The sequence below is a fragment of the Amphiura filiformis genome, unplaced genomic scaffold (assembly GCF_039555335.1).
Source record: "Amphiura filiformis unplaced genomic scaffold, Afil_fr2py scaffold_24, whole genome shotgun sequence".
Classification (NCBI taxonomy): Eukaryota; Metazoa; Echinodermata; class Ophiuroidea; order Amphilepidida; family Amphiuridae; genus Amphiura; species Amphiura filiformis.
In genome coordinates, this window is record NW_027305488.1 from 25602 (window position 1) to 50750 (window position 25149).

The following is a 25149-nucleotide window of genomic DNA, read 5'->3' on the forward strand; positions in this document are numbered from 1 at the left end:
ACTCATTTATTGGATCCAAAATGCCCGAGTACTATAAAGAGTCCTGATGCAGCCATTAAAGAGTCCGTTCGTCTTTTTATCTTTACAGTTTCAGTTTCTTTTTTCGTTTTCGGGTTCAGATCTCATATTTGAAGTGTTAGTGAATGGCTAACACACCCTCCATAGAAGAACCGTGTAAGGCCATCGACTCCCTCTCTAGTGGCAAAGCTCCAGGAAAAGATGGAATCCCTCCTGAGGTCATCAAAGCAGGCAAGAATATACCCCATTCAATATCACCTTCATGAGCTTCTCTGTCTTTGTTGGCAGCAAACATAAAAACGTTTTAAAAACGTTTTAAATAAGTTATATTTTGGGTTTTGGTTTAGGTAAAAACGTTTTAATAACATTAAATGTCGGGTTATATAAAGGTCATGAAAACGTTTTAAAACATTTTGTATGAAAACACACTACAACAATATTTTGAAAATGTTATTGTAAACTATTTTTGCAAAATGTATTAAGTTTTATACCCTTAACATACCCTTTATAAAACCGGACATTTAAACGTTTTCTGACAACCTTTAAGTTTTATAACCTTTTGCGAATGATGTCGAAATCGTTTTGCTGGGACACTCTACAAAAACAACTATCGCGGGTATATCTCTCTGCTAACTATATTTGGGAGGTCTTTGCCCGCATGGTCCTGTACAGGTTGCAGATGCTAGCTGAGCGTGTTTATCCTGAATCACAGTGTGGCTTCAGGTCTGGGAGGTCAACCATCGATATGATATTCTCCTTACGGCAATTTCACGAACAATGTCGGGATCAGAGACAACCGCTCTTCATCGACCTGACTAAGGCATTCGACCTAGTCAGCGGGAAAGGTCTCTTCACACTACGCGAGAAAATTGGATGCCCACCAAAGCTGTTTAAGATAGTCATATCCTTCCATGAAGGAATGCACGGCACTATCCAGTATGACGGCTCCTCGTCAGCTGCCTTCAAAATCAGGAGTGGAGTGAAGCATGGATGTGTGCTTGCTCCTACACTCTTCAGTATCTTTTTCTCTCTGTGTGTATCTCCACACAAGGTCTGTTCAACCTCAGACGTATCCTAGGCACCACATGGCAGGATCATGTCACCAACAAAGTCGTCTTGGACAACGCTGGCATCGTAAGCATGTTCGCACTCTTGTCACAAAGACGCTTGAGATGGCTTGGACATGTCAGCCGAATGGATGATGGTAGAACATACTGCAGTTACTGTTCATTTTCCTATACACAAAAAACAGGGCTCTCACCATTGACGCGTGACCTCTACAAACAGTATATGCTATAGGTATAGGGCATTGCCTAGTTAACGTCACTGTGTGAAAAATAACCAGCCAGTACGTTTTGTACTCTCTGAAATTCTAGAAAATATAGTTTTGTAACATGTCCTAAATTTTTAGATGTTTGGAAATATTCGCACTTTGGTGATTTAGTAAGGAAGGGCACGCATGGCCTGTAAAATTCCCTGTGTAAATCGAATGCAACTTTTAGTGACTATCACTCACTTGTAGACCGCTCTCTTCCGAAGCGCAAAACCACTAAACCACTTGAAAAGCTAAACCACTTGACGGATATTTTTTGTACTTGATGTCAATCAAGAATAATGTATATATTACATGTAGGCTAAAAACTGAGTAGGTGGGACATCTGCAAATGTTTGTTCCTCCCTGATATGTAAGTGACAACTAACAGCAAAAACAACTCCCATATCTGTCCCATAACTTTGGTCAGTGGAGCGAGCCAGGGGATTTCAAGTGGGTGATTATTGATTGGCAAGTGCCATATTTGGGCATAAGTACAGTCCACCATTCAATGCGGAGGATGGGCTAGACTTAATCGATTGATTTTGCTGGAGTAATTTACTGTTTAAGTATTGCAAAGGTCGAATCATATTTGCTGTGCAGAATAACTGCACTATGATCCCACAATACATGCTGTATGGCCAGCTAAAAATCGGCTCCAGACCTGTTGGAAGACCAGCCCAGCTGCGCTTCAAGGACATCAGCAAGAGAGAAATGAAACATTGTGACATCAACTCATCAAAGTGGAAAAGCATGGCTGCAGATCGCAATACCTGGAAAGATACCGTCAAGACTGGAGCACATGTTGGAAACCAGAAGAAGGTCCAGCAGTGGGAAGAGAGCGAGGACTGCAGGGCTCATGCAGTGTCAGCTCCACCATCACAAAAAGTTGTTTTCACTTGCAGCAAAATGTATATAAGATTTGCCATTCCAGGATTGGAATGCATGTAGTCACAGCAGGCGTCCCAGGCGATGCAGCCAAGCATTAGAGTGACTTTTAGGACACAAACATTGTCTCCCGAGACACACGGATGCCGTGATGAGCATGGTACGTGTGAACAATCATATTATTCTAGTATTTTCGTTGCTCAAAAAGTTGAACAAAGTGAACTTTTGTCGGTTTGGTGAGTTACATTAATTTCTGACATAAGGGTTGGTGCTAATCTAGATAAAAGAAGTGATAAAAGATATCTCCGGCAATCACAGCATTATGCCTTATATGTTAGAAAATAATTATCAAGCACGAATCACGTGGTTTTATTATTCCATCATCTTTATTCAAGAAATTCATACAAATCTAAATGAATAAAGAAACCAACAAACATCCAAGACAACTGGGGCCTTTACTGACCACCAGGCACACATTTTAAAACACCTAAAAAAGATACAAAAAAAATATATAAAAATATATAATTTAAAAAAGGTTAACCAGCAAATTAATGACATTGAGCATCAGGCGACAGATACGCCACCCTTGTAGGCTATCTGAGGATATTGACATTCCACTCTTTTTCATGTCTTTCCTGAAAGATGGAAAAAGAAGACATGAGAGCCATTTTGGAGATGTCATTCCTCAGATCTTTGTATTTGATGTGCGACTTGGCTACATGCAGGAGGCGGTTAAGACGAGTCTTGTTAAACAAACTCATATTGACCATAAAAACGAATTATTATAGCCGTCTCTCAACACGCGATATTCAAATTTCCCGGGCGGAACGGGATCACGTGCTTGAGTGATGAGCCACGATCGAAACAATCACCACACAAAGTATGGCTCTCGAAGGCATGTGGCTAATAAATCCTGGAGGAGTAATAGATTACGTAACACGTTATTCCTTTGTGCCGATTTGATTTTCCGACAAGCTATTCATCGAGAGGTACCTTTTGCTTAGGACAAAGAGTTTCGCCATCAAATCGGTAACGAACCTGACAGCGTATTAGCGCTTTACCAGGCAGGTTACTGTCAATTAAGTGATCACAAGTCAAGAATGTTATGTGATAGCGCCCACTTAAGTGAGAGGTACCTATTGTTCCCGGCTATTGTTCTCATACAACCCTAAAGTGCTCCCTAAAGTGCATATAGGCGTAGATCCCGGGGATGGTCCATATAATCACCCCTCCCTCAATATTGACGCCTGTGTATGGGTTTCGTTGAATTTAATCTCATATTTGGCCATTTTAGACCCGAAAATGCCAGTATTTATTCCACTTTTGTCCCATATTTCACTAGTTAAGTTTCAATAGGTCTTTGTTAAAATTGTTCGCGCGCATTTGTACCACTATACTTGATTCACTATACCGGCGGTACTTCCAATAAAAATTCCCTTTAAAAGGGAAAGCCAGCCTCAATGTAGAAGAGGTCTTGTAATTAGTTTTGGTCAATGTGAAAGGCATTTTTAGGATCACGGCTTACTACATCCATGTTACATGACAGTCCACCAAACCATCAACGGTGAGAAGATGTACACTGAAACTGTCAACTCTTTAATTCATTATTGTTCATTATTATTAATTCATTATTGTTCTCTAAATTGTTCTGTTCTGGTTTTATTTATCTTTTCAGCTTCTTACCCACGATATTTCAATTTCCAATTTTTTAATACCATAACTTACGAACTCAATTTCTTCGCTTAGGAATGTCCGATTTTATTGGGGAAAACGGCGTTGTGGAGCAAAATAGCTCTTTATGTGAAAGCCTCCAAATTTATAAGCTGTCCAAAAGATGTCTGTTTTTGACATGATACGCCACATTTCTTAAAGACCCATTCAGTGATCCCAGTGCAAGAGTAAAAAAATTAAAATTGTTTATAAATTGCTTAAAAGAGAAGGATAGGCCTAAGTCATTCAAATTGTCATTTGGTATTTTTGAAATGCCAAATTTGGCAAAAAATGAAGAAAACAGCAGTACTGACTTAGTTCAAGCCCCGCCATTCAAATACTTTTAGATACTGTCAGTATCTAAAAATACAGATTCGTGTAAAATGTCTTATTTTGTCTTAAGGGGTTGTTTGGAATGACAGGTGAGTCATGGGTCAAAAACAAAATTTTTACCTTTTTGACCTCAGCACATGTGTATGTATGATCTGCCATACAAAAATTAAAAAACAATACCTCAAAGTATCATTTTTAATGTTTTTGTCATAATCACGCTTTTCTACAAATTTCATCTGTTTGTACCGGGGGGCGTGTCTGTTGCCAGGTAGGCCTACATGACAGCATAGACACACGTTACAACCTTGAATAATAATACAGAATTGTGACGTTATATTCTTCTTAACCTATCTTAGAACTGCCTATTATTTCAATTGTTATACTGTTCTGGTTGGTTTATTGCATATACTGTATAGAAATTATGCAATATGACGTCGAGCATGACAGAGTCATCTTCATTCAAATAAAATTCAGGTACCCGTAAGGTACCACGGAGCAATTCGCACGATAATACAATAAAACAGATGAAAGGTATGAATGGTTGTGGAATCGAATTGCAGACCTGTCCCTCTGTCACCTTAGAACTGCATCTCGTAGGCAATGGTAGGTAATAAGCCAACCGGAACGGTATAACAATTGAAATAACAGCATGTCTTGGTCTCAATTCAAGATGTGCAATTTGGACACACCTACTCGTTGGCTGATTTATACTTCAACAGTTCCTCAAAGCTATATCAGAAAAGCCACTATCTCATTGTTCATTGGCCCGCAGTATGCGCTCGCCCCGGGGCACTCAACTTTAGAATTGATGGGTATATGTGCCTACAAGCGTCGCGAAGTAGGCGCATATCAGTACAAAACGTTGGGGGTTTTTTTATTTAAAAAAAAGGGTCATTATGTACAATGAAAATGAAAAAGGGGTCATTGGGTATAATATTTTGAAAACTGAAGGTGCCTGGTCATCGGGTATAGTCGGCTTCAAAGAGGGGCATATATTGACAGGCACATACCGTCACCTCTAAAGTTGATGCCCCCCCCGGGTGCTCGCATTATATTTTGTTCATGGCTCGGCTTTTAAAACTCGTCACAATAAGGCTATTGAAAAGTGTATAGAATAGCTAATGATAGACCGGTCCCTGCGATTAGTCGCGGACCCGAGCGACAATATAGTAAACACATCGAGTTTATAACACAAGTGACAGAAGTCGTGAATTATGGAGGGTTTCATTGAACTTCTACCAGCAAAATATGGAATAATACTAACACAAGACACCAATCGAGATGATGATACCAGCCATAATGGAAGGCTTGTATTTGACCTTCTTATGAATCCAATTTCGTGGCGAGAAGTTAAAAAGGTAATGTATATTTCAAGAAATTTGGGTTCAAAATTCCGTATCAGCTCGTATCATCAATTCCGTAAATATGGCGTATAGAGGCACAACTTGACAATAAACTGAACTATTTAAACGTAAAGGACGCACTGGATACACATAAATTTGTGTTTCCTTGCTGGCGGAATAGTTGCAAAACTCTTTTTGTCAAAAAGTTGGACAATTTATGAATTATGATTGGCAAAATAGCGAAAGGAAATAGACTTTTCCAACCATGTAAAACTACACTGGGTTGTTGACATGGTCGACATACATTAAGGCATATGCATGTTCCTAAAGTAGGAGGTAAGTACTATAATTAATTGTTTAAAGTGCTCAACATACCAGCAAAAGGTCATAGGGTCATCAGAGTACAGGGACTTTGTGAAATACTGGGTACAAAAAAAAAAGAGCGTGAGCCGATATGCAACATCAAATATAAAAGCCGATTTACATAATTTCCCATGACCTTACAGAAGTGATCGTGCTCAAATATAAAACTATAGAGTTTGGTCCTTGATATGCACCATCAATTGTGTACTTGTGATCAATATTGCTAGGCAAACAATCACAGCAAACATGCCAAAATCCTCCCATTTCTCCTCCATTTACACACATATAAACCCATCCCTTAAATAGGCCTACACGGCTTTTGGCTGAACCATTCGCAGACTTAGCACATCTATGTAATAACAAAGGTACGGTACCAAAATTTTGAATTTTTGATGATTTTTACGATCGTCCGGATGAGCAAATCACTGAATGGGCCTTTAATATTAATAATAGATAAGCTGCCTTTAAAAATAGTATTGAAATATATTAAAATGTCTCAAAAATACAACATGCCAGTTATATTCCGGTCTGAAACGATCAGACAATATTTTAAACATTAATAACATCATAAACCCAAATCGTGAAAAAATCACCCCGGGTAGATTTTTGGCTATTTCTCCATTTACGATCCTGCCCAAAAGTGTCTGCTTTCGATATACCACGTCACAAATACTACACTGCACTGACTGCAGGTTTTAGTTAAAAGGGCATTTCGTGATCCACAGCATCATCCCCTAACTTTTCTCAAAAAAAGTTGAGATTTTTATATCACTGGAAACCTCTAGCTACATAATGTTTATGTACAAAATATTTCTTGCAGATTAATTCGTTAGCAAAGTAATCGTGAAATTTGAATTTCGTTCTGGTATACCAGAACAAAATTGCAACACATTGTGTACACATAACCATGCATAACTCGTAAAGGCAAAATCGGAATCAACTGAAATTTTTTAGAATAAGCTTTTTTGTGGATATCTACTGAAAAATGTCATAAAAAGAGGATGCTAGGATCACGAAATACTCCTTAAATTCGCCATATAACATAATATAAACTCACCTTACATGTACATTTTTTATTTTAAAATAATTTGATATTAATTCGCAATGTATAGTTTACTGTATGATAGATGGTGGCAAGAACATTTATAAAGGACTCATTACTCACTGCAATCTTCACTCTTGTGTGTTTTGACTGTAAGTTTATGAATCAAATAAAAAAGATAGAAAGTAGCTTCACTTACGTTATGTGTCATTTTATTTATAACATAGAAGTTATTAAATTAATAAAGTAAGACAATTTATTTATCTATAAGTGCATGTCAAATGGGTACATTGTTCAATACTATAGGCCTACATGCATAAATTATGCCCATATTATAGCTAGGCCCTAAAAACTTTATTTTGCATCGGATTTTTCCCGTTGAAAAGGCAAAACTGATGTTCATGATAGCAACTATTTCATCAATAGTATTTTGAGTCATTTTTATCCATAAAACGACACAGGATAGGATAGATAATTACTTTGACATCAATATGGTCCATATGATGAAGATTTTGATTCTTAGATCTGTTATCAACATGATATCACGCTGTTCAGTGGTCAAGGACCCCGCGAGACACTGAAATGACATACTTTTCTTCTGCTGACCATATGATGCTGTACAGGGTGGGCCATTAAAAAGTTCACACTTTTTCGATGGCTTATTTCTCAGAAATGAAAACACATATTGAAATAAGTTGAACATATTTGTAAACCTCTATGTCTGGACTGTCATTGCTGAAAAGGGCATTAACATCCATGGTCTAATTACAAAATGGCGACCATTTAAAGCAGAGAAGTCAAAAACCACTTTGCACACACGTAAGACTATAGACAATGATCATGCATATTAAGTTTTTAGGCTTAAGCAAGTTTTAAAAAAGTTTGATGACTCTATATGCATTTACTTGATCATTGCCGGGGTCATCGGACTCATGCGTGTATGAGTTGTTTACTGTTTGAAAATCAGTCACCTGTGAAATTGACACAAAAGGCTGATTGGACATGCTCATTTACATAACAAATACACTAGTTTTGGAGGGAACTTCAAATTTAAAATGCCTTGCGTGCATTCTTGTCATTCATGTTAGAGATAAGGTGATTCTTGCTGTTCAAAATGCGGCAGTTTACAAAGGAGGAACGAATTTTCATCGAGGAGGAAATTTCAAGAACCGGAAAGGTGCGCTCTGTCCTGAATGCATGGCCGAACCAGTTTCCGAATACCAGACTTCCTAGTCGCCGACACATCTATAATATTAAACAAAAGTTTCACTTACATGGAACTGTTCTCAATCGGAACAAATCTAACAGTGGGAGACCACGAACAGGAAGATCAGCCAATCACATTGCCGATGTTAGAAGGGATTTGTAAGCTAACCCAAGATTAAGTACTCGACGGAACAATTGTCCCCATATTCCAAGGACAACGTTCAGACGAATCATCACTCATGATATCGAATGGCACCCTTACAAGATCCTTAAGCGTCATGGACTGCAACCAAGAGATCCAAATCGGCGACTTCAGTTTTGTAACTGGTTAGTTAACAGAGCACGTCGCTTTCTTGATACCGCTGTTGTTGTTGACGAGACAAACTTGCAAATGGACGGGTCTGTCTCTTCTCAAAACGTACGGATGTATGCACCGAAAGGCAATCCTCCGAGAGACTTTGCTTTTAACGTTCCACATGACAAACGCAAAGTTAGTGTTCTCGCAGCCGTCACAGGAAACAACCGGTTGATAGGACCGATATTCGTTGACCAGAACATAAATGGAAACGTTTACCTCGACATAATCAATGATCAACTAGAGCCTCAACTGGTCCAAATATTTGGACAGCAAGCGAACGGGGCCATCCGCAGGGCGTGGTTCTTTCAAGACGGAGCGCCAGCCCACCGTCTTATCGCTGTTAGAGACAGATTGCAGGAGTTGTTTCCGCATCGTGTTGTCGGCCTTGGACATCATGTGGAGTGGCCTCCGAGGAGTCCTGATCTGACACCTTTGGACTTCTGGCTTTGGGGTGATGTCAAGGCGTCTGTGTATGCCGAAGGTCCGCCACGGAATTTGCGGGAGCTGAGGAGACGTATTACAGATGCGTTCACAAGGATCCGACGCACCAGGGTTACTTCAAGAGCAGTTCACCATATGTACGATCGTGCGATGATTTGTATTCGCGAGCAAGGAGGCCACGTTGAAGGACGATAAGAACACTTTAAAGACAGAAGCATTTTCACTGTGGCATGCATAAATACGTGACTTTATGGAACCATGATAAGCAGTAATGAAGAACAGAACTATTTTTATCAGAGTCAAATATGATTTTACTTGTATTCTTACTTTTCTAGTGCAATATTTTTAATTTCATGACAATTTGAGACAAATAACTCGTTTCCATTGAAGCACTGCTACGGTTTACATGTGTCTATATGAAGAAATAATTTCCGAAGAGAAGGAGAGACATTCCTGACACCTATTTATAAATTTATCTTGTTATATCTCTATATAAGATTTATGTTATAGTGCAATAACCATCATGAAGACTCGGGTATAAAATTATGCACATTATCTAGAATGCGACTGCAAACAAACGTTAACTGCGCAGATTATTTAAAGCTACTGTTACATATTCTGTTCAACTGGAAGGCTACATATTCTGTTTGAAAAGGAAATATTTATTTAAATATGGTTAATTTACAAGAGAAATATTGACAGAACTTTCATGCGTACTGTTATTTTTCTTCCTTTGTTCCTAATCCATTGTGGTGTGAACCAGCGACCACCATATATCGCGTGATCATCCGTTCCATTTGACTTACGTGTGTGCAAAGTGGTTTTTGACCCCCTTGCTTCAAATGGCCGCCATTTTGTAATTAGACCATGGATGTTAATGCCCTTTTCAGCAATGACAGTCCAGACATAGAGGTTTACAAATATGTTCAACTTATTTCAATATGTGTTTGCACTTTTGAGAAATAAGCCATCAAAAAAGTGTGAACTTTTTAATGGCCCACCCTGTATATTAACTATTATTGTTACATTTTAGGCCTACCTAAAACTTTTAAAGTCATATTAATTCAAACATAACTTTGGTAATACTCACTCGTTTTCATTCGTTGAAACGGCAAAACATACTTACTTTTCCTTACACATCGAATTAAAATTTTTTTTTTTTTAATTCAACCACAAAAGTTTTAACAAAAAGTCATTCCAATACCAATAAAAATTAATCTCTTGAGCAAACTGACCCCATCCCAGAAACAGGTACCAGCCCGATGGCCTGGCGAAAAAATCCAACCCCATTAGCCCCCCCCCCCCATGTCAAAAATAAATCTACGACACTGCTAATAGATTGGTTCTATTTTGAAACTCGAATCTGCTGTCTGCATGCCAAGCGATATTTTGAGACCGTGACCCTCAAAAAGACTCTAAATGACCCCATAAGATCGTATAGGGAGCAAAAAAACAAACAAACAAAAACATGTCAAATTGTGCGTCTGGCACCTCGGATCCCAGAAATGTAATGCGTATACGACCTACCCTAACCCTAGTTGAGAATTAGTATGGGGCACCGAAGGTCACACTTGCTCCAATTTTCGAAAAAGTTGCCGGAAATTGTTCGCCTATAGCTTAGAGGATTCAGAAAAAGGATAGTTTGTACCACCTGCGATGTCTAGTTAGCATGTTTCACAACAAAGAGTCAAAATATATGTAGGATTGCATAGGATTCAATAGAATTTGCATTTATTTATTATCTTTCTTCTGATGAACTTGACATCATAGATTTCTGAATCTTGAACTTGAGGAACATTTTGCATCCATTTTTACGAAAATCGGAGCAACTTTAATTTTTTCACCCCTGTATAACATGCAAATTGACCTTGGACCTGTTGAGGCTCATAACTTGGTATGTACGCACAAATATGTTACATTTTTGTGATGCTTAGACATGGGGAGTAGCCAGCTTTCTTGGTCGGGGGGGGGCAAAATAAAATTTCGGGAGCACAGATGAAAATAATTGCAGTTGCATTACATATACTGGTTTTGTTTTTAGAGAGACTGTACATGTCTTCGGGCTTCCAAGAAAGGCTTTATCAGTTTATTGGGACGACGTGCGCAGTGGCGTAACTAGGGGGCAGGGGGCAACGTGCCAAATTGACCAATTCAGCATCGATTCTCATGCGCGTATTTTTGGGGGGGCTTTAGGGCCAGCCCCGGGGTTAAAAGCAGGGGCGGCCAAAATGAAGGGCGGCGGATGAAGAAGGGGCAGCAAAAACAGGGACGGCAAAAACGAAGGGGGCGGTAAAAAGAATTAGTAAATAAAAAAGGGCGGAAAAATTTGATAAAGCATAAAAAATATTGAAAAAATGGTACTATACATCAAAATGTGCTTCTTTTAGGGCGCTAAAAACGACCTCAGTGGGGCACTTTTTTCTTTCATTTTTTGTCAGAGGAATTGAAATCAATATGAAATATTAATAGGCCTATGAAGAATTGTGAACCAATAGGACGAAGACAATACCAGGCAAGCAATCATCTTATAATACATAGGGTAAATTGGGGTAAATGGAACGGTGGGGAAAATGGAACGCTGAGAATACAATTTCCTAAATCAATGGGCAACATCATACCGAATGTTCCATTTACCCCAACGCCATACGTTCAGCTTTTGTTTCATATCCCAAACCCCGTGGGTTTACTCGGTATTGGAGTGGAAGAAAATCTCAAAGGTTGTCACTGACCATGAAGTGGTGCTATGGTAGGCCTACACTGGAAATGTCGGTTGTTTTTTGTCTGTTTGGTGTTTTATGGTGTTGTTCGACTGCTATGTACACAGTGATTGTCATCACTTCCAGTGTTTGAAAAAGCTTGTAGTGTGTGCATGTTGCATACAATGTAATGTGTTAACCACGTGTGCTGTGCTGCACACACAAACATTTGTAACATTTGTTTTCAAACAATTTCCAGAGGTACACTATTTTAGTCCCTATCCATGACAATCCAGTGTATTTCCCACAGCGCTACTCAAATCTAAACCACTTTGCATGCGGTAGGCCTATTAACCTAAGAGTTTCCTGACACTTTTGTGGGCTCTGTAATTGGCAATTTTTGGCCATCGAACTTTGCCTGTTTTTGTGCCTACTCTGGATGTTTGGTTTAGCGTGTCTGTTTATATGCACAGTGATTTTCATCACTTGTTCTAGTGCAGTTTTGTATTTCCTTTGATCCTTGTTGTTTTTGCAGGTTCAGAACTTCTGTGGGCCTTGGAACTGGTAATTTTTGGCTATCGAACTTTGCCTACTTCTTATGCCTACATTTGCTGTTTTTACTGTCTAGCTGCATTTTACTTGTTTCCCCACATCAAGTTGGTGTACCTTGCTTTTTTTCTTTCCTGTTGTTCATATTCAACATGTTCAAGGTATCCTCTTGTATCATTTATTGATGTGCTTTGTGTCCTCGTCCGTTGGATTCACCATCAGGGTTTACTTTAACAAAGTAAAACACGCGTATTTACGCGTTCAGGCACTTTTCTGACTCCTTCAAATCCATAGTCCCAAAGTCAATGCGTACAAAATCTTGAAAACGTACGCGTTCAGATATTGCAAGATTTGAATAGAGAAACACCCGATATTGTGCATAGTTTATTCTCGGCTTTTGGCATTTAGGACCTAGTCCCGATATGTAGGGCCCATCACATTTTGTCAGCATCGATCCATTGCGAGTCTCTAAAATTATTGTATAGTGTCAGTTTGAAGTCTTGCAAATTAGGTTCGGGTCTTTTTTTCTGTTTAAATGATGCACCAAATATGTCTTCAATTGGACTTGAATTTTGCAAAAATTTCCCTCTCAGGGGGGAACATCCCCTCAGACACCCCCATGCGTAGTGGATAAACAAGTGACCATTTTCGCTTCTGCTTTCGTCATTTGCCAATTTAGGCCCTATGTTTAACACAATTTATAGGTCTAATGGGGAAAACGTGACAACGAAAGGCTTTATGGACCGTCATTTCACAATTTTTGGCTTTTCAACTGTTCAAACTTAAATTTTACACAGTAATTAATAGTGCCAAAATGGTCCACCAAATCGCTTCAATTAGGTCTTCATTTTACAAAATTTTCCCAGTTCTAAGGGGGAAGGGATAAACAAATAGCCACTTTCACTTCTGCTTTCGACATTTGCTAATTTATGTTTAACACAATTTATAGGCCTACCATAATAGGGAAAATTTGCCGTCCACGAAAGACTCCATGGACTGCTCATTTCACAAATGTTCGGCTTTTTTAAACTAAAATTTTACACATTAATAGTGCCAAAATGATCCACCAAATTGCTTCAATTAGGTCTTCATTTTGCAAAAGTTTCTTCTTACTTCTCAGGGGCATTTTTAAATATTATTATTTTCTTCTAAAATTGCCCCCACCCCCTTCTGACTGCTCTAGATCCGCCACTGCTCCAAACAATGGCGTATATTTCTGTTTGAATCGGGGGTGGGTGAAAAAAAATGTCTTGAAGTATAGTGAATCCAGCACCAATAATATTATTAGAAAAAGAATAACGGTTTAGATTACAAAAAATTTTGCCATTTTGAAGCTAAACCTTTTTTGAAATATGGTGCAAAAGTGGAATAAATTCGCGCGAAGCGCACAAAAAATTGCACTTTTGGGGCTAAAATGGACAAATATGAGGTTAATTTGGTCAGAAACCCACATACACGCGTCAAACATTGGGGGATGATTGTATGGACCATCCCCCTGGCAAAATATTGGGGGAGATCCCCCCCCCCTCCAGCCCCTCCGGATCTACGCCTAGGCTATAGCTCCAAAAACACACATATTGTTAAAAATGTCTTCACAAAATAATATTATAAAAATTGAGCAATGTTTTTGACTTCTTCAGAGGAAAAATTCACAATTGAAAGGGTAAAATTTTTTTGAAAATACCCCTTCAGCAAAATGCTTAAAGAAAACCCTGTTCACCATTACCCACTTTATTTGAATACTGTGCAGAGAGTTGTCATACAATATTGCCAATATGTTTGTTATCTACAATAACATAAATGTTTAAAAAAATATGCTAATTAATATGCTAATTAGCTAATTAATTGGTCTGGTGTTCCATTTACCCTACAACAGATCCACCTGAGGTAAATGGAAATATATGATAACATGTTTTTATTTTATTTTTGCTAATCGGTGTAAATATTATGAAATTATAATATACTACAAATAACTAATTCATGGTAGATTAGGAGCCCTATTGATTTTATAAAATCTGAAAACCATTTTTTCTGTTATATGTACCAAGAGAGGGTGCATTTTACGTGGTATTTTACTATGTTTATAAAAATCATGAAAACAAAATTATTGTTCTTATTTTTTGTTAAGTCACAAAATATTATCCCGGTGTCTTTTCAATGTAAATATAGCTATGAATGTAGGCTCCCTGCACAGGGAGGTAAATAAGGATAATTTACTGGGTGGGCAATTGAATTTATTTTTGCCCTCAAATAATGGAAAATAATTAACTGGGTGGGCAGCGATAATTAATGGCATCCACGCGTTTGGATTTTCGGAAATGTAGACCTGTTTTTGCGTACAATTGGGCTTTGTTGTAAAAAGTGGACATTACCCTCCCCCTAAACTTTTAAGAAAAATGATATTCCATATTATATTTCACTTTGGGTATTTAGAAATCTTATACCAATTATCACTCACCATTTACTCCTACGTAGGAAAAAAACAGTAAAATTAGATGGTAATTATTATATGGTGCCCAATTTTTTGTGGGCAAAATAATTTACTGGGTGGGCACTCTTGGGCAATGGGCAAGTTTAATTTACTGGGTGGGCAAAAAAATGATATTCCATATTATATTTCACTTTGGGTATTTAGAAATCTTATACCAATTATCACTCACCATTTACTCCTACGTAGGAAAAAAACAGTAAAATTAGATGGTAATTATTATATGGTGCCCAATTTTTTGTGGGCAAAATAATTTACTGGGTGGGCACTCTTGGGCAATGGGCAAGTTTAATTTACTGGGTGGGCAAAATAATTTACTGGGTGGGCAAATGCCCACCCAGTTAACATGTTATTTACCTCCGTGTCCCTGCAAGTAATGCCCCTTGTTCCTATTGTTCCATTTACCCCCAATTTGTTGGGGTAACTGGAACACCGTATGTATTTGGACTGAGTACAATTAAGAAACAAAAAAATAAAATGGACAAACCTAACATATTATTGCTTGCCCCCCCCCCCCACGATATTTGACAAATGGGGTATCAAAATGAGCGTAAATAAATCACCCTTTTTTTCTATTTTGAAATATTGTGAAAACAATTATTAGTTCTGAAGCTATAGGCGTAGGCCTATTTATAACAGCTGCGTTACTTTTTTTGCAGATTTTATATCATCTCCAAATAAATTGTCTTTCATGTAGATATCAGGTTGACACTAAATTAATGCAGATATCATCATCATGCATTATAAAGCCTGGTGAAACTGCCTGAAACATAAATGCACTAATTAATGGTTAATTGGCAAGCTAACATGATACACCTGTTGTCACATCAAAATGCATTGACATAATTTTTATGTCCAAAGGAAGATACCTTAAGTGGCATCAGGAGTCATGCACATGTCCGTTGGTCAGGGTGTGTGTGGGAGGGGGTGTAAATTTGATCTCTTATGAGTTCTATCACACTCCTCCACACTCCTTAAAAATGATCATAAGGAGTGCAATTTAAAGCACTCCTTAATCTTTAAGCTTACGTGTATCACATTTAATTGTAATCACACTCTTCATTCACAAAATAACACTCCTCCCAATTTTGAGGAGTGCTATTTATCACACTCCTCAATTTTTTAAAACTCAAAAGCCTGGAACATATAAACCCAAGCCACTAAACCACAAAGCGATAATATCACAGATAGTACCTGTAAGTGCAATCCCACATTAATATTTTAGAAAACTTTTTTGAATTAAGCTACTTGTATATCACTACCTAGTGAGTAAGGGAAGCAGAGTGCTGAGATGAAAACATCTCATGCATTTTTAACTCAAAAATAATGGGTTTGTTGCCAAGTTGAATCCATCATCATGCCCATATTGCATTCAGACAGGTAGTCGTGCGGCTGTGTCTGGATTTAGAACATAAGCCTGCATGGCTCAACATGAAGTCATAATAACAATGGAAAAGCTATTATCTCATATGATTCCCAATGCTAATGAACAGGAACTTGAAAATATCACTGCCTACAAGACTCAAGGAGTGATCCTACGCATATAATGCATGTCATGTGAAATGTCATCTGACCATAATAATCAATCTTGACTTTTCTAATCACATAAAATCCCACAATGATTGAGATCATGAATGGTACCGTACATTATAGTGTTGCTTTTAAGACAAGAGAAAAGTGCATCCACTTACTTTGATTTCATCATCTTCTTTCTACACCATGTTTTTACTATTTCAGATACGAGAGAATGTAAGACAAGGTCATTGGGTGTAGGATTTGCCAAAATTACCGGGGTCTTTTCATGGGCACATGACGTAGGTAATAGGCCTATATGGGAGTGCCCCCCGGGCTACAGCCAGGGCCGGCCCGGGGCCGGCAGGAAGTGCCATGTTCCCAAACTTGTTGGATTTTCTTACCAATAATTTAGTGCAATGTAAACTTGGGTAACTGGATGAATAAATAAATTGGCAACTCGTAAAGTTTAGACTCTTTCACATGCACACATGTGAGAACACGTCAAAATAGGATAAATTCGCGAATGTATAAAATTCTACAACTGTCTGATAATGAGTATGTATGAGGTCACGGAGGTAGTTGATTTCGGTCCCGAAATTACTTGCTATATCAATTAAATACATATAGATGTAAAATTTAGCAAGTAAAATCTGAAGAAGAGGTATGTATTTACGTATACAGCAGTTGCAATTTAGTGCAAACTGTTAAATAAGCACAATATAAGCATCAGGAAATTGCCTAATATCCGTAAGTCTGTTGAATTCTGCAGCCATGAACTTTGATGAAGTATAAATTCAGCGTCGGGCACGTAGAACTCGTCGTCAGTACACGCTTTAAATTTAGCTGAAAATTCAGCACTTTCCTGCCCTTTTCGTGAAAATACATAAAAAATAACTGGCATGAATATAAAAATAAGAATAAAGTTTAAATTAAAGATAGTATTTCTTTTCATAATTCATGTTTTCCATAATAACGTTCTAAAGTTTTTAGCCAAGCAAGGTTAGCTTTTGCCTTTGGCTACTATCATGACTAGACTAAATCCTCCAGTCTCGAATATACGCACGGCCGCTACACTGTGCTGTATACGAGGACTGAACACCAAACGTGTTCTGAGCGTGGAGGACTTTTGAGCTCATTAATAAAACGCGTGCGATTGCAAGGCTTTCGCGTCGCATGGCGCATTGCCATTTAAGGAAATTTCCGCGGTAAATTATCTTCCGACTACCCGTGAATAAAACAACTGTTTTTAAAGGAATTTTAATGAATTTTAAACTTGTTCTTTTTGTATGATAATTGCTTTCTTTCCTGCGATTTATATTCCCTGGCCTATCAGTATTATATAATAGTATAAATACTGTTTAGTTTTAAATAAGCCTATTACATCAGTTATTGTTATATTTTCCTTTCACCATTCTGATTCTGTTTAATACTTCTTCAATTTTCACTCGGCCATTATGTCGGTCCGGTTTTAATTGGGCATATTTTTGCATTGTTTTCTTTAAACTTAGGCCCAAGTTTAATTTTGTGGTTCATCATCGTGTGTAACAAATTTCATGCTAATTAAACAGCCCAAACTAACCTGTCCGAATTAAGCCGCCGAACATGAAAACAAATAAAGTGCTTGTGTGTCGCCTGAAGGCTGTGTTTTTGTTGTTCCCGGTTGTTGTTGTTGTGAACTTGTTGTTTTTTAATTGCTTCAAAATGGATGGTAGGCTTGTTTCTTATATTTGCAGTTACAGTGAACAATATTTAATTATAACACAGTCCACGCTTACATGTATATATGCCGCGCCGTAGAGAATGTAGAGCCGAGTTTTACGGTGCACCCACAGTAAAATAGAAAGTCAAATGAAATGTTTTAAATTCGGTCGCATAATTTTTTGCTGCGTGATGATGCGACTTGATCTAATATTTTATTGTATTTCATTCATGTATACAAATTTAATACCGGTACCTGTCAAGACCATGTCAAAATCAGAAAAATACTTAGCCTTCTTTAACAGTAGATTTTAGAGTTTGAAAAAAAAAATCATTTGAGTTTGTTTTTATTAAAATGAAAAGAAATTAGAAATATTTGTATTCCCAGGTACATGTACATTATTTGTACATGGTCGTTATTTATCGGGTAATTCGGGTTATTTAGGGGGCTGTCATTTTCTTTGAAAGGGGGTGGGTCATGAATAAACTGGGGGTGTCATAGCATTTTTGACCAAAAATAGGGGGGGGGGTTATAATTTTTACACCAAAATTAGGGGGGGGGGGTTAATCGGGTTATAGAATTATTAAAGGGGCATTTCGTGATCCACAGCCTCATCCCCCACTTTTCTCAAAAAAAGTTGAGATTTTTATATCACTGGAAACCTCTGGCTACATAATGTTTATGTACAAAATATTTCTTGCAGATTAATTCGTTTTGCAAAGATATCGTGAAATTTGAATTTCGTTCTGGTGCACCAGAACGAAATTACAACGCATTGTCTATGGAGCAGTGTAATACACATTATAATCATGCATAACTCGCAAACACAAAATCGGAATCAACTGAAATTTTGGGAATAGGCTTTTTTCGTGGATATGTACTGAAAAATTTCATAAAAAGAGGATGCTATAGGATCACGAAATCCTCCTTTAAGGGCTGGTGACCCAAAATTTTAGCGCTATGCGAGCAATCTTTTTAACTTACGATCAAAATGTATGCACAATCTATTATATGATTCAAAATTTTGGCGCTCCACGCACCTTTTACACTACGGTCAAAATTTTAACGTGCTACACACACTTTCTTCAGATTTAAGTTTTTGCCCGATTAGGTGCCTTGTGGGGGATGTCATTTTCTTCGACAGGGGTGGGGTCATGAATATGTCGGTGACCGGAGTCAATTTTTTTACGCCCCCCCTATCGCGAGCTAAATTTTTTCCAACCCCCTATCGCGGGAAAAAAAATTTTATGACAGGCGCGGGGCGTACCCAAATTTTAGAGCGGAGTGCGCGAAACACGTTAAAAATTTTGATCGTAAGTGTAAAGAAGGAGCGCAAAAAATCTTGCATTATATAACAAAAGATTGCGCACATTTTGGTTTTGAAGCTAAGGAATGTAAAGCTTGCGCAGCGCAACAATGTTGAGTCACCAGCCCTTAATAATTCTATAACCCCCCAATTTTTGTTGTTAAAAAATTTTTGGTCTCAAAATTCTATGACCCCCCAGTATATTCATGACCCCCCTTCTGAAGAAAATGACAGCCCCCTTTAAGTTCCAGTGATGAATAATTTGTAGTCAGTCTGTGTAGGCGGAAGGGGGGCGGGCATAAATATTTTCGACCTGAGATAGGGGGTTGTAAAAATTCAGCCCGCGATAGGGGGGTCATGAAAAAATAGGGGGTTATATTTTGTTAACATAGGGGGCCGTTATAGAATTATTGAAGGTTGGTGACTAAAAATGTTCGCGCGCTCCACATGCATTCTTTTATGGGGGGTCTTAAAAAAATTTGCCCGCAATAGGGGGGGTCATAAAAAAATTTACATATTCATGACCCCCCCCTGCCGAAGAAAATTACATCCCCCTTATTACATTTAGCTATCACTGCTATTAAGACAAACAGCAGGGCGTGTCTGGCATTTTGATAGGTTAAATTTAAATTTTGATATTAAATTTCCATAAATAGTTGACTTTCTTTCCATGAAAATAATGGAAAAAATGTCATGGATGCAGCTCATGCTAGCATACTAACGCTCGGGGTGAATATGCTAGGACTTTTAGTATACTACAGTCATGACTTGCTAGTATATTTTAGGCCAACAGGGGCTAACGTAGGGCAGGGCCTAATTATAGTCCAAACCTCATACGGGAGAGGAGAGGACATCATGTTCAACTATAGGCCACAATTGAATTGTTGTCATGTTTTTGCTTACCGTTTTTCTTTTGTAGGCCTGCAGCTTCTGACATGATGACACATTGTATACTCATGCGGTACATGCCATTGGCGGCATTGGTGCTTGTTCAGTCAGATCTCGGCAATGATAGTACTCATGTCCATGTCCATGTCACAGTCAGAATACACAGTCAATAATAATGATGACATGGCCATGGTAATACTGTCAACATCAGCGTAAAACTCCAGTCAGTACCAGTACCATGTCCATGAGTATACCTCATGAATTTGGACATGTTGGAAGTTGGAACTAGCTTACTAGCATGCAACAATCCCGGGCAAAAATCATGACATCAGGCACAGTCTAACAGATAAATTATAAAAGCCTTTGCATCGGGGCCTGAGATTGGAATTCCAGTTTCCTTTCTCACGAAGTAAGGGCTAAGAGTAAAATTGTACAATTGTGTTTGGGAGTGGCCTTCTCTCTTTTCTCTTTTTCCTAGCTATTTTCTTCCATTATTAGCCTACACTGGCTATCCAGGCTTGTGCATTTGTATGAGCTTGGAACGGTCCATGGTTTTCCATAGATTAGCATGTGTTCCTCACGGACCAACCTGGGTAAACAAACAAACAAACAAACAAACAAAAGCAAATCAACCGATTTCTCCAGGTTAGCCTCGGGCCTAGGCCTCGCTGTGCTTCGGCTATCCGCTAAAAACAACATCATGGTGCACCATGACATGTAATAAAACATGTAAAAGTATAGCATAAGCATAGCCATATGATAGTGTACACACATGCACATTGCGGTTGCACACACACGACACAGCAGCACTCCCGGCAATACTATCCACACAGATTCTTCCAAATCAGTTATGTACAACTCTTTCTTCACTTCCAGTTTAGTCCAAGCGATGTTTGAACACTTGCCGTTCATTATACCTTGTTTATTATTCCACAAATCGGTATATCATGTCCAAAAATCATTAAAATGTGTCTTCCACACGGCGCCGTGGTTGAATTTCGCATCGGTGTTTAAAATTCACGAAATGGCGCTGATTTGAGTGATCTCTGGCTATATTCCATATATGGACTGTATAAGTCCATATATGGATAATAGGCGCTGATATTTCATTGTACCAATTAGAGTTAGCGTTTTGCGCGACCCTGTATATACAGGGTCGCGCATGAAAAAGTCCTCCATAAAAATGCACGGATCGCTCTCAGGCCTCGAACGAGCCGCCGCCATGTTTGTCCGCCATTTTGCGAGTGAGAGGCCAGGGACTCAGGCTACTATCATGACTATGCCATAGTAGTAGTAGTATTGTCGTAATTCCCTCCTTTCTACAGGAGCACCATCCGGGAAACGGATGTATAAAGTCTCTATAAAGTGTGTGTAAAGCATGAAAGTCACAATTTAGTCTCATAGTCATAAATATGCAGTTTTTAGTCATAATAAGCAGTTTTAGTGTCACACACAGTTACATGTAGAGAAGGGTGAAAAAGCTGAATACACGTAGGGAAGTCATGCACCCAAAGCACCTAATGCAGTGATGAATAAGTTTCATGCAGATGGTAGATGATGAAGTGTACATGCACACGTGCAAAAAGCAATTGATGCAAGGGGGGAAGGGGGATAGTATAGCAGGTATCCCAGGTAAACCTTAGTTAACACATTTGCTAGTCAGCCAAATTCGCCAAAAATGTCAATGCATATTTACATAGAAATTTAAATCAACTGGCGAAGAAGGAAACCTACATAAATATGTTTTCTATACTTCACTTGACCCAAATATATGATTTTTATGGTGATAAGACAATCAAGACATGGAATTTTTGATAGCAGTTCCATTAAAAAAGCTGCTATCATAATGAGACTAAGATCTAGAAACACCCCGAAATGCCGCTTTTGGGGAATTTTGCTAGCTGAATCTTTTTGATGAAAGTCAATCTTTGACAAGATGTAACTTTGCTACGGAAAGTGCTATGAAAAAAAGGTTTTCAGTTTTGGCTTTGTTTACTCAAGGGCTTTCATTTGATATATAATTATAAAATGATGCAGTTTGATGGCAAATTTGAATTCACCTAGCATACCTACATATAGTCGATTTTTGATAAATAAAACATGTTATTAATCACTAGCGGGATACCCCGCTAGATGAGTAAATGGGAGCGTTCACTATAACAGGAAGAATTACTGAACAGGTAGAATCATCGAAAATATACATTCTGATTTTCCGTTTCCATATTATTTATTTATTTAAACCCGTTCCCATTTTTTTTCTAAATCTGTTATTTGTTACATTTCCCTTTTAGCTTCATTTTTTATTTGCTGCTTGTGATTTCCCGTTTCCATGTTTTTTATTTAATTCTGTTATCATTATTATAGCTTCTTTTTTTTCTTACATTTCCTGATTAGTTTCTTTCCCGTTTCATTTAGTTAATTTAACCCGTTGGCCTAATTACTCGTACCTCTTTTGTCATTTTAATTTCATTTTTCTTTATAGTATAGGTCTACCGCTTCATTTTGTTTATACAACACACATATTTTTCCCGTATACGTCGTCTTAGAGCGTGGATGCGGACGTGTTCATCTTTATCATAATCCCGTGACCCGTCCATGTACCTTTTTGTCCTTTAATTTTAATTTATTTTTCCTTCTTTCTGTATTATCATGTCCACTGGTCTCTGGCTCAAGCAGTCGCGTGGCTCTGCGCCGCTGCGAGCATTGGCGTAGTTCGCATTACGCTTTCATGGCCGACGCTGCTGCCTGCCAGCTGCAGTGACGCGCAGGCTGGTAACTGATTTTCATAACAAAAACCCGCTTTTACCCATATTTTCACTGTTTTTGCAGCCAATTCTTGACCGATTTCAACCAAATAAAGTCGAGGCAATTTCCGTATATTCCTCGATCTCCGTAGGAATTTGGCGACATTTGGATCGAAACTGACGGAGCCTTTTACATAAACCACATACATACACACACACACACAACATTAGCCTATTTATAGTAAGATGATGAAAGCATTCAGTTGAACTCGAAATTATACTGATATTTATTACATTGAAATACTAGTATAAAATTTTTATGAAAAAGTTTATATAATTATATTAGTGACAGTAAAAGTAAAAACTAAAGTAGGCCTATATGTAGGCTTATATTAATTTATTGACAACATCATAATGTCATTTATTAATCGCATAAGTCCCAGTTAAAAATAGACTATGGACTTTCAATTTTAAATGGAACTTCGATCCCTAACACAAACACTGTCAATCATACTTGTTTATCATCCAATTTAACCGCACGCACAAAGCCTGGAAATACAACCATGGTACAAGACGCGCTCATGTTCCCGCCGACACAAAGGCCGCATGGTTATGTACCATGTAGTTATTTATGGTAATGGCAGGTGCCCAGAGTAAAAACCATAACGAGATCTGTGCGACCAATCACATGCCAGATCCATTTAAAGATGCATTACATCATGGCCAATTTTTAGGCCAGGAATCTGACAATCTCATCCATAGAAGCTCATAGACAGCTGTGTTAAGCATGTAAACCACAATCCAAAGTCAGTAGTCCACTTGGGAAGCTAATAAACAGAGGGAGTACGGTGACTGAAAAGATGATCAGTTGTGAAAATCTATCAATCGTGCACCGTAAATCGGAGTTTTAAGCTTAAATTCAATATCCAAAGTATGTACAATGGGCAAGTGGACTACGGGGTAGTCTAGCTTTTGGCTAGATGTAGTAACTACAAATTTCAAACGTTTGAGGACTTGTTCTCAAGTTGTAGGTACCCCCGTAGGGTGCTTCCAGGGTTTTATTTTGGCAAGTTTGCATTAGTATATCTAGTAAAATACTCGCTTAGTTTAGAAACCTATTTGATGTACCGTACATGTCATCTGGACACATCACACTTCATGTGTGATGTGTCCTGCTATTCGCCAAACTCCGATATGCAGTCGAAGTACTTCGAGGACAGCCCATCACTTTTAGGTTCCTACACCTTTGTACTTAACTTACGAAACCACAAACTCACCAACTTCAACTTGCACTATTCATATCATGTCATAAAACATATATTAATTATTGTAACCGATCCTGCAGAATAACTTACATATTGTCAATTTCATGGAATCCCGTTGCTGAGAATCGACAATTCTACACAGAAACGTCAGACATGCATGCTTCATAAATCACAGCTGTTACGCCGACTTTATACCACTCGCTCGTTTTTACAGAAACGCGAAGCAGCATGGCACCGCAGTGCACCAAGACGTGCCGTGTGCAAAATTTCTAACGGGCGCCATAACCCGTTTTGTGATTGGTTCACTTCTACTTCTACGTTGATACTCAGCATAATCCTTCAGAGGATGTAGAGCCAAGGAAATAACTTAGAATGCTCTAGTGCGGTGCCAAAGTTGCGGTGCATTATACAAGGTGCAAGTAAAAAAGTCTGGTCCTTTAAATGTGTGCTACAACTGCTCCCTTGAAGGCCTCAGCTGTTGGCAGGGCGAGGACATCTCCAGGGAGGTTGTTCCACCAGTTGACGGTGCGTGGGAAAATGAGTATCTGTACAGTTGGATGCGAGATTGAATGGCTTGGTACTTGAGAGGGTGATAGGACCTGGTGCTGCTCTGGACCATAGGAGTGAGGTAATGGTCTGGATTTATGGCTATCTGATGGTGATGGATACGGTACATCAAGATGAGGCTGGCGGCTTGTCGTCAGCTCTCAAGGGAGGTCCACTGGAGATCACGTAGCATACCTGTGACACTCTCCCTCCGACGGTAATTATTGGTGACAAAGCGGGCAGCTTGACGCTGGATGTTTTCAACTTTGGATATACTCTTCTTGGTGTACGGATTCCAGACAACAGAGCAGTACTCCAAGTGTGGACGGACAAGAGAGATGTAAGCCTGTTCACGTAGCTTGCGGGCGCTTCCTCTCAAGTTGCGTCTGACGAGCCCTAACATTCTATTGGCTTTAGCAGTGATGGTGTTTATGTGGTT

General features: G+C 38.5%; 2 protein-coding genes across 4 annotated transcripts in view; both read left to right on the forward strand.

Annotated features, from left to right (window-relative positions):
• Positions 1 to 676: 676 nt before the first annotated feature.
• Positions 677 to 1096, forward strand: LOC140143589 (uncharacterized). The gene has a single exon (XM_072165401.1). The coding sequence runs from the start codon at positions 677 to 679 to the stop codon at positions 1094 to 1096; it is 420 nt and encodes a 139-aa protein (XP_072021502.1).
• A 15716-nt stretch (positions 1097 to 16812) lies between these two features.
• The window catches only part of LOC140143613 (mitochondrial Rho GTPase 1-A-like), a 52111-nt gene continuing 43774 nt past the window's right edge, over positions 16813 to 25149 (forward strand). For all 3 annotated transcript variants that reach the window (XM_072165426.1, XM_072165427.1, XM_072165428.1), the window contains exon 1: positions 16813 to 16923. The gene's annotated coding sequence lies outside the window, so the exon portion shown is untranslated. The remainder of the gene's footprint in view (positions 16924 to 25149) is intronic.

Excerpts from the sequence above, each read along its gene's own strand:
- LOC140143589 (XM_072165401.1), top strand. The coding sequence starts at position 677 with ATGGTCCTGTACAGGTTGCAGATGCTAGCTGAGCGTGTTTATCCTGAA.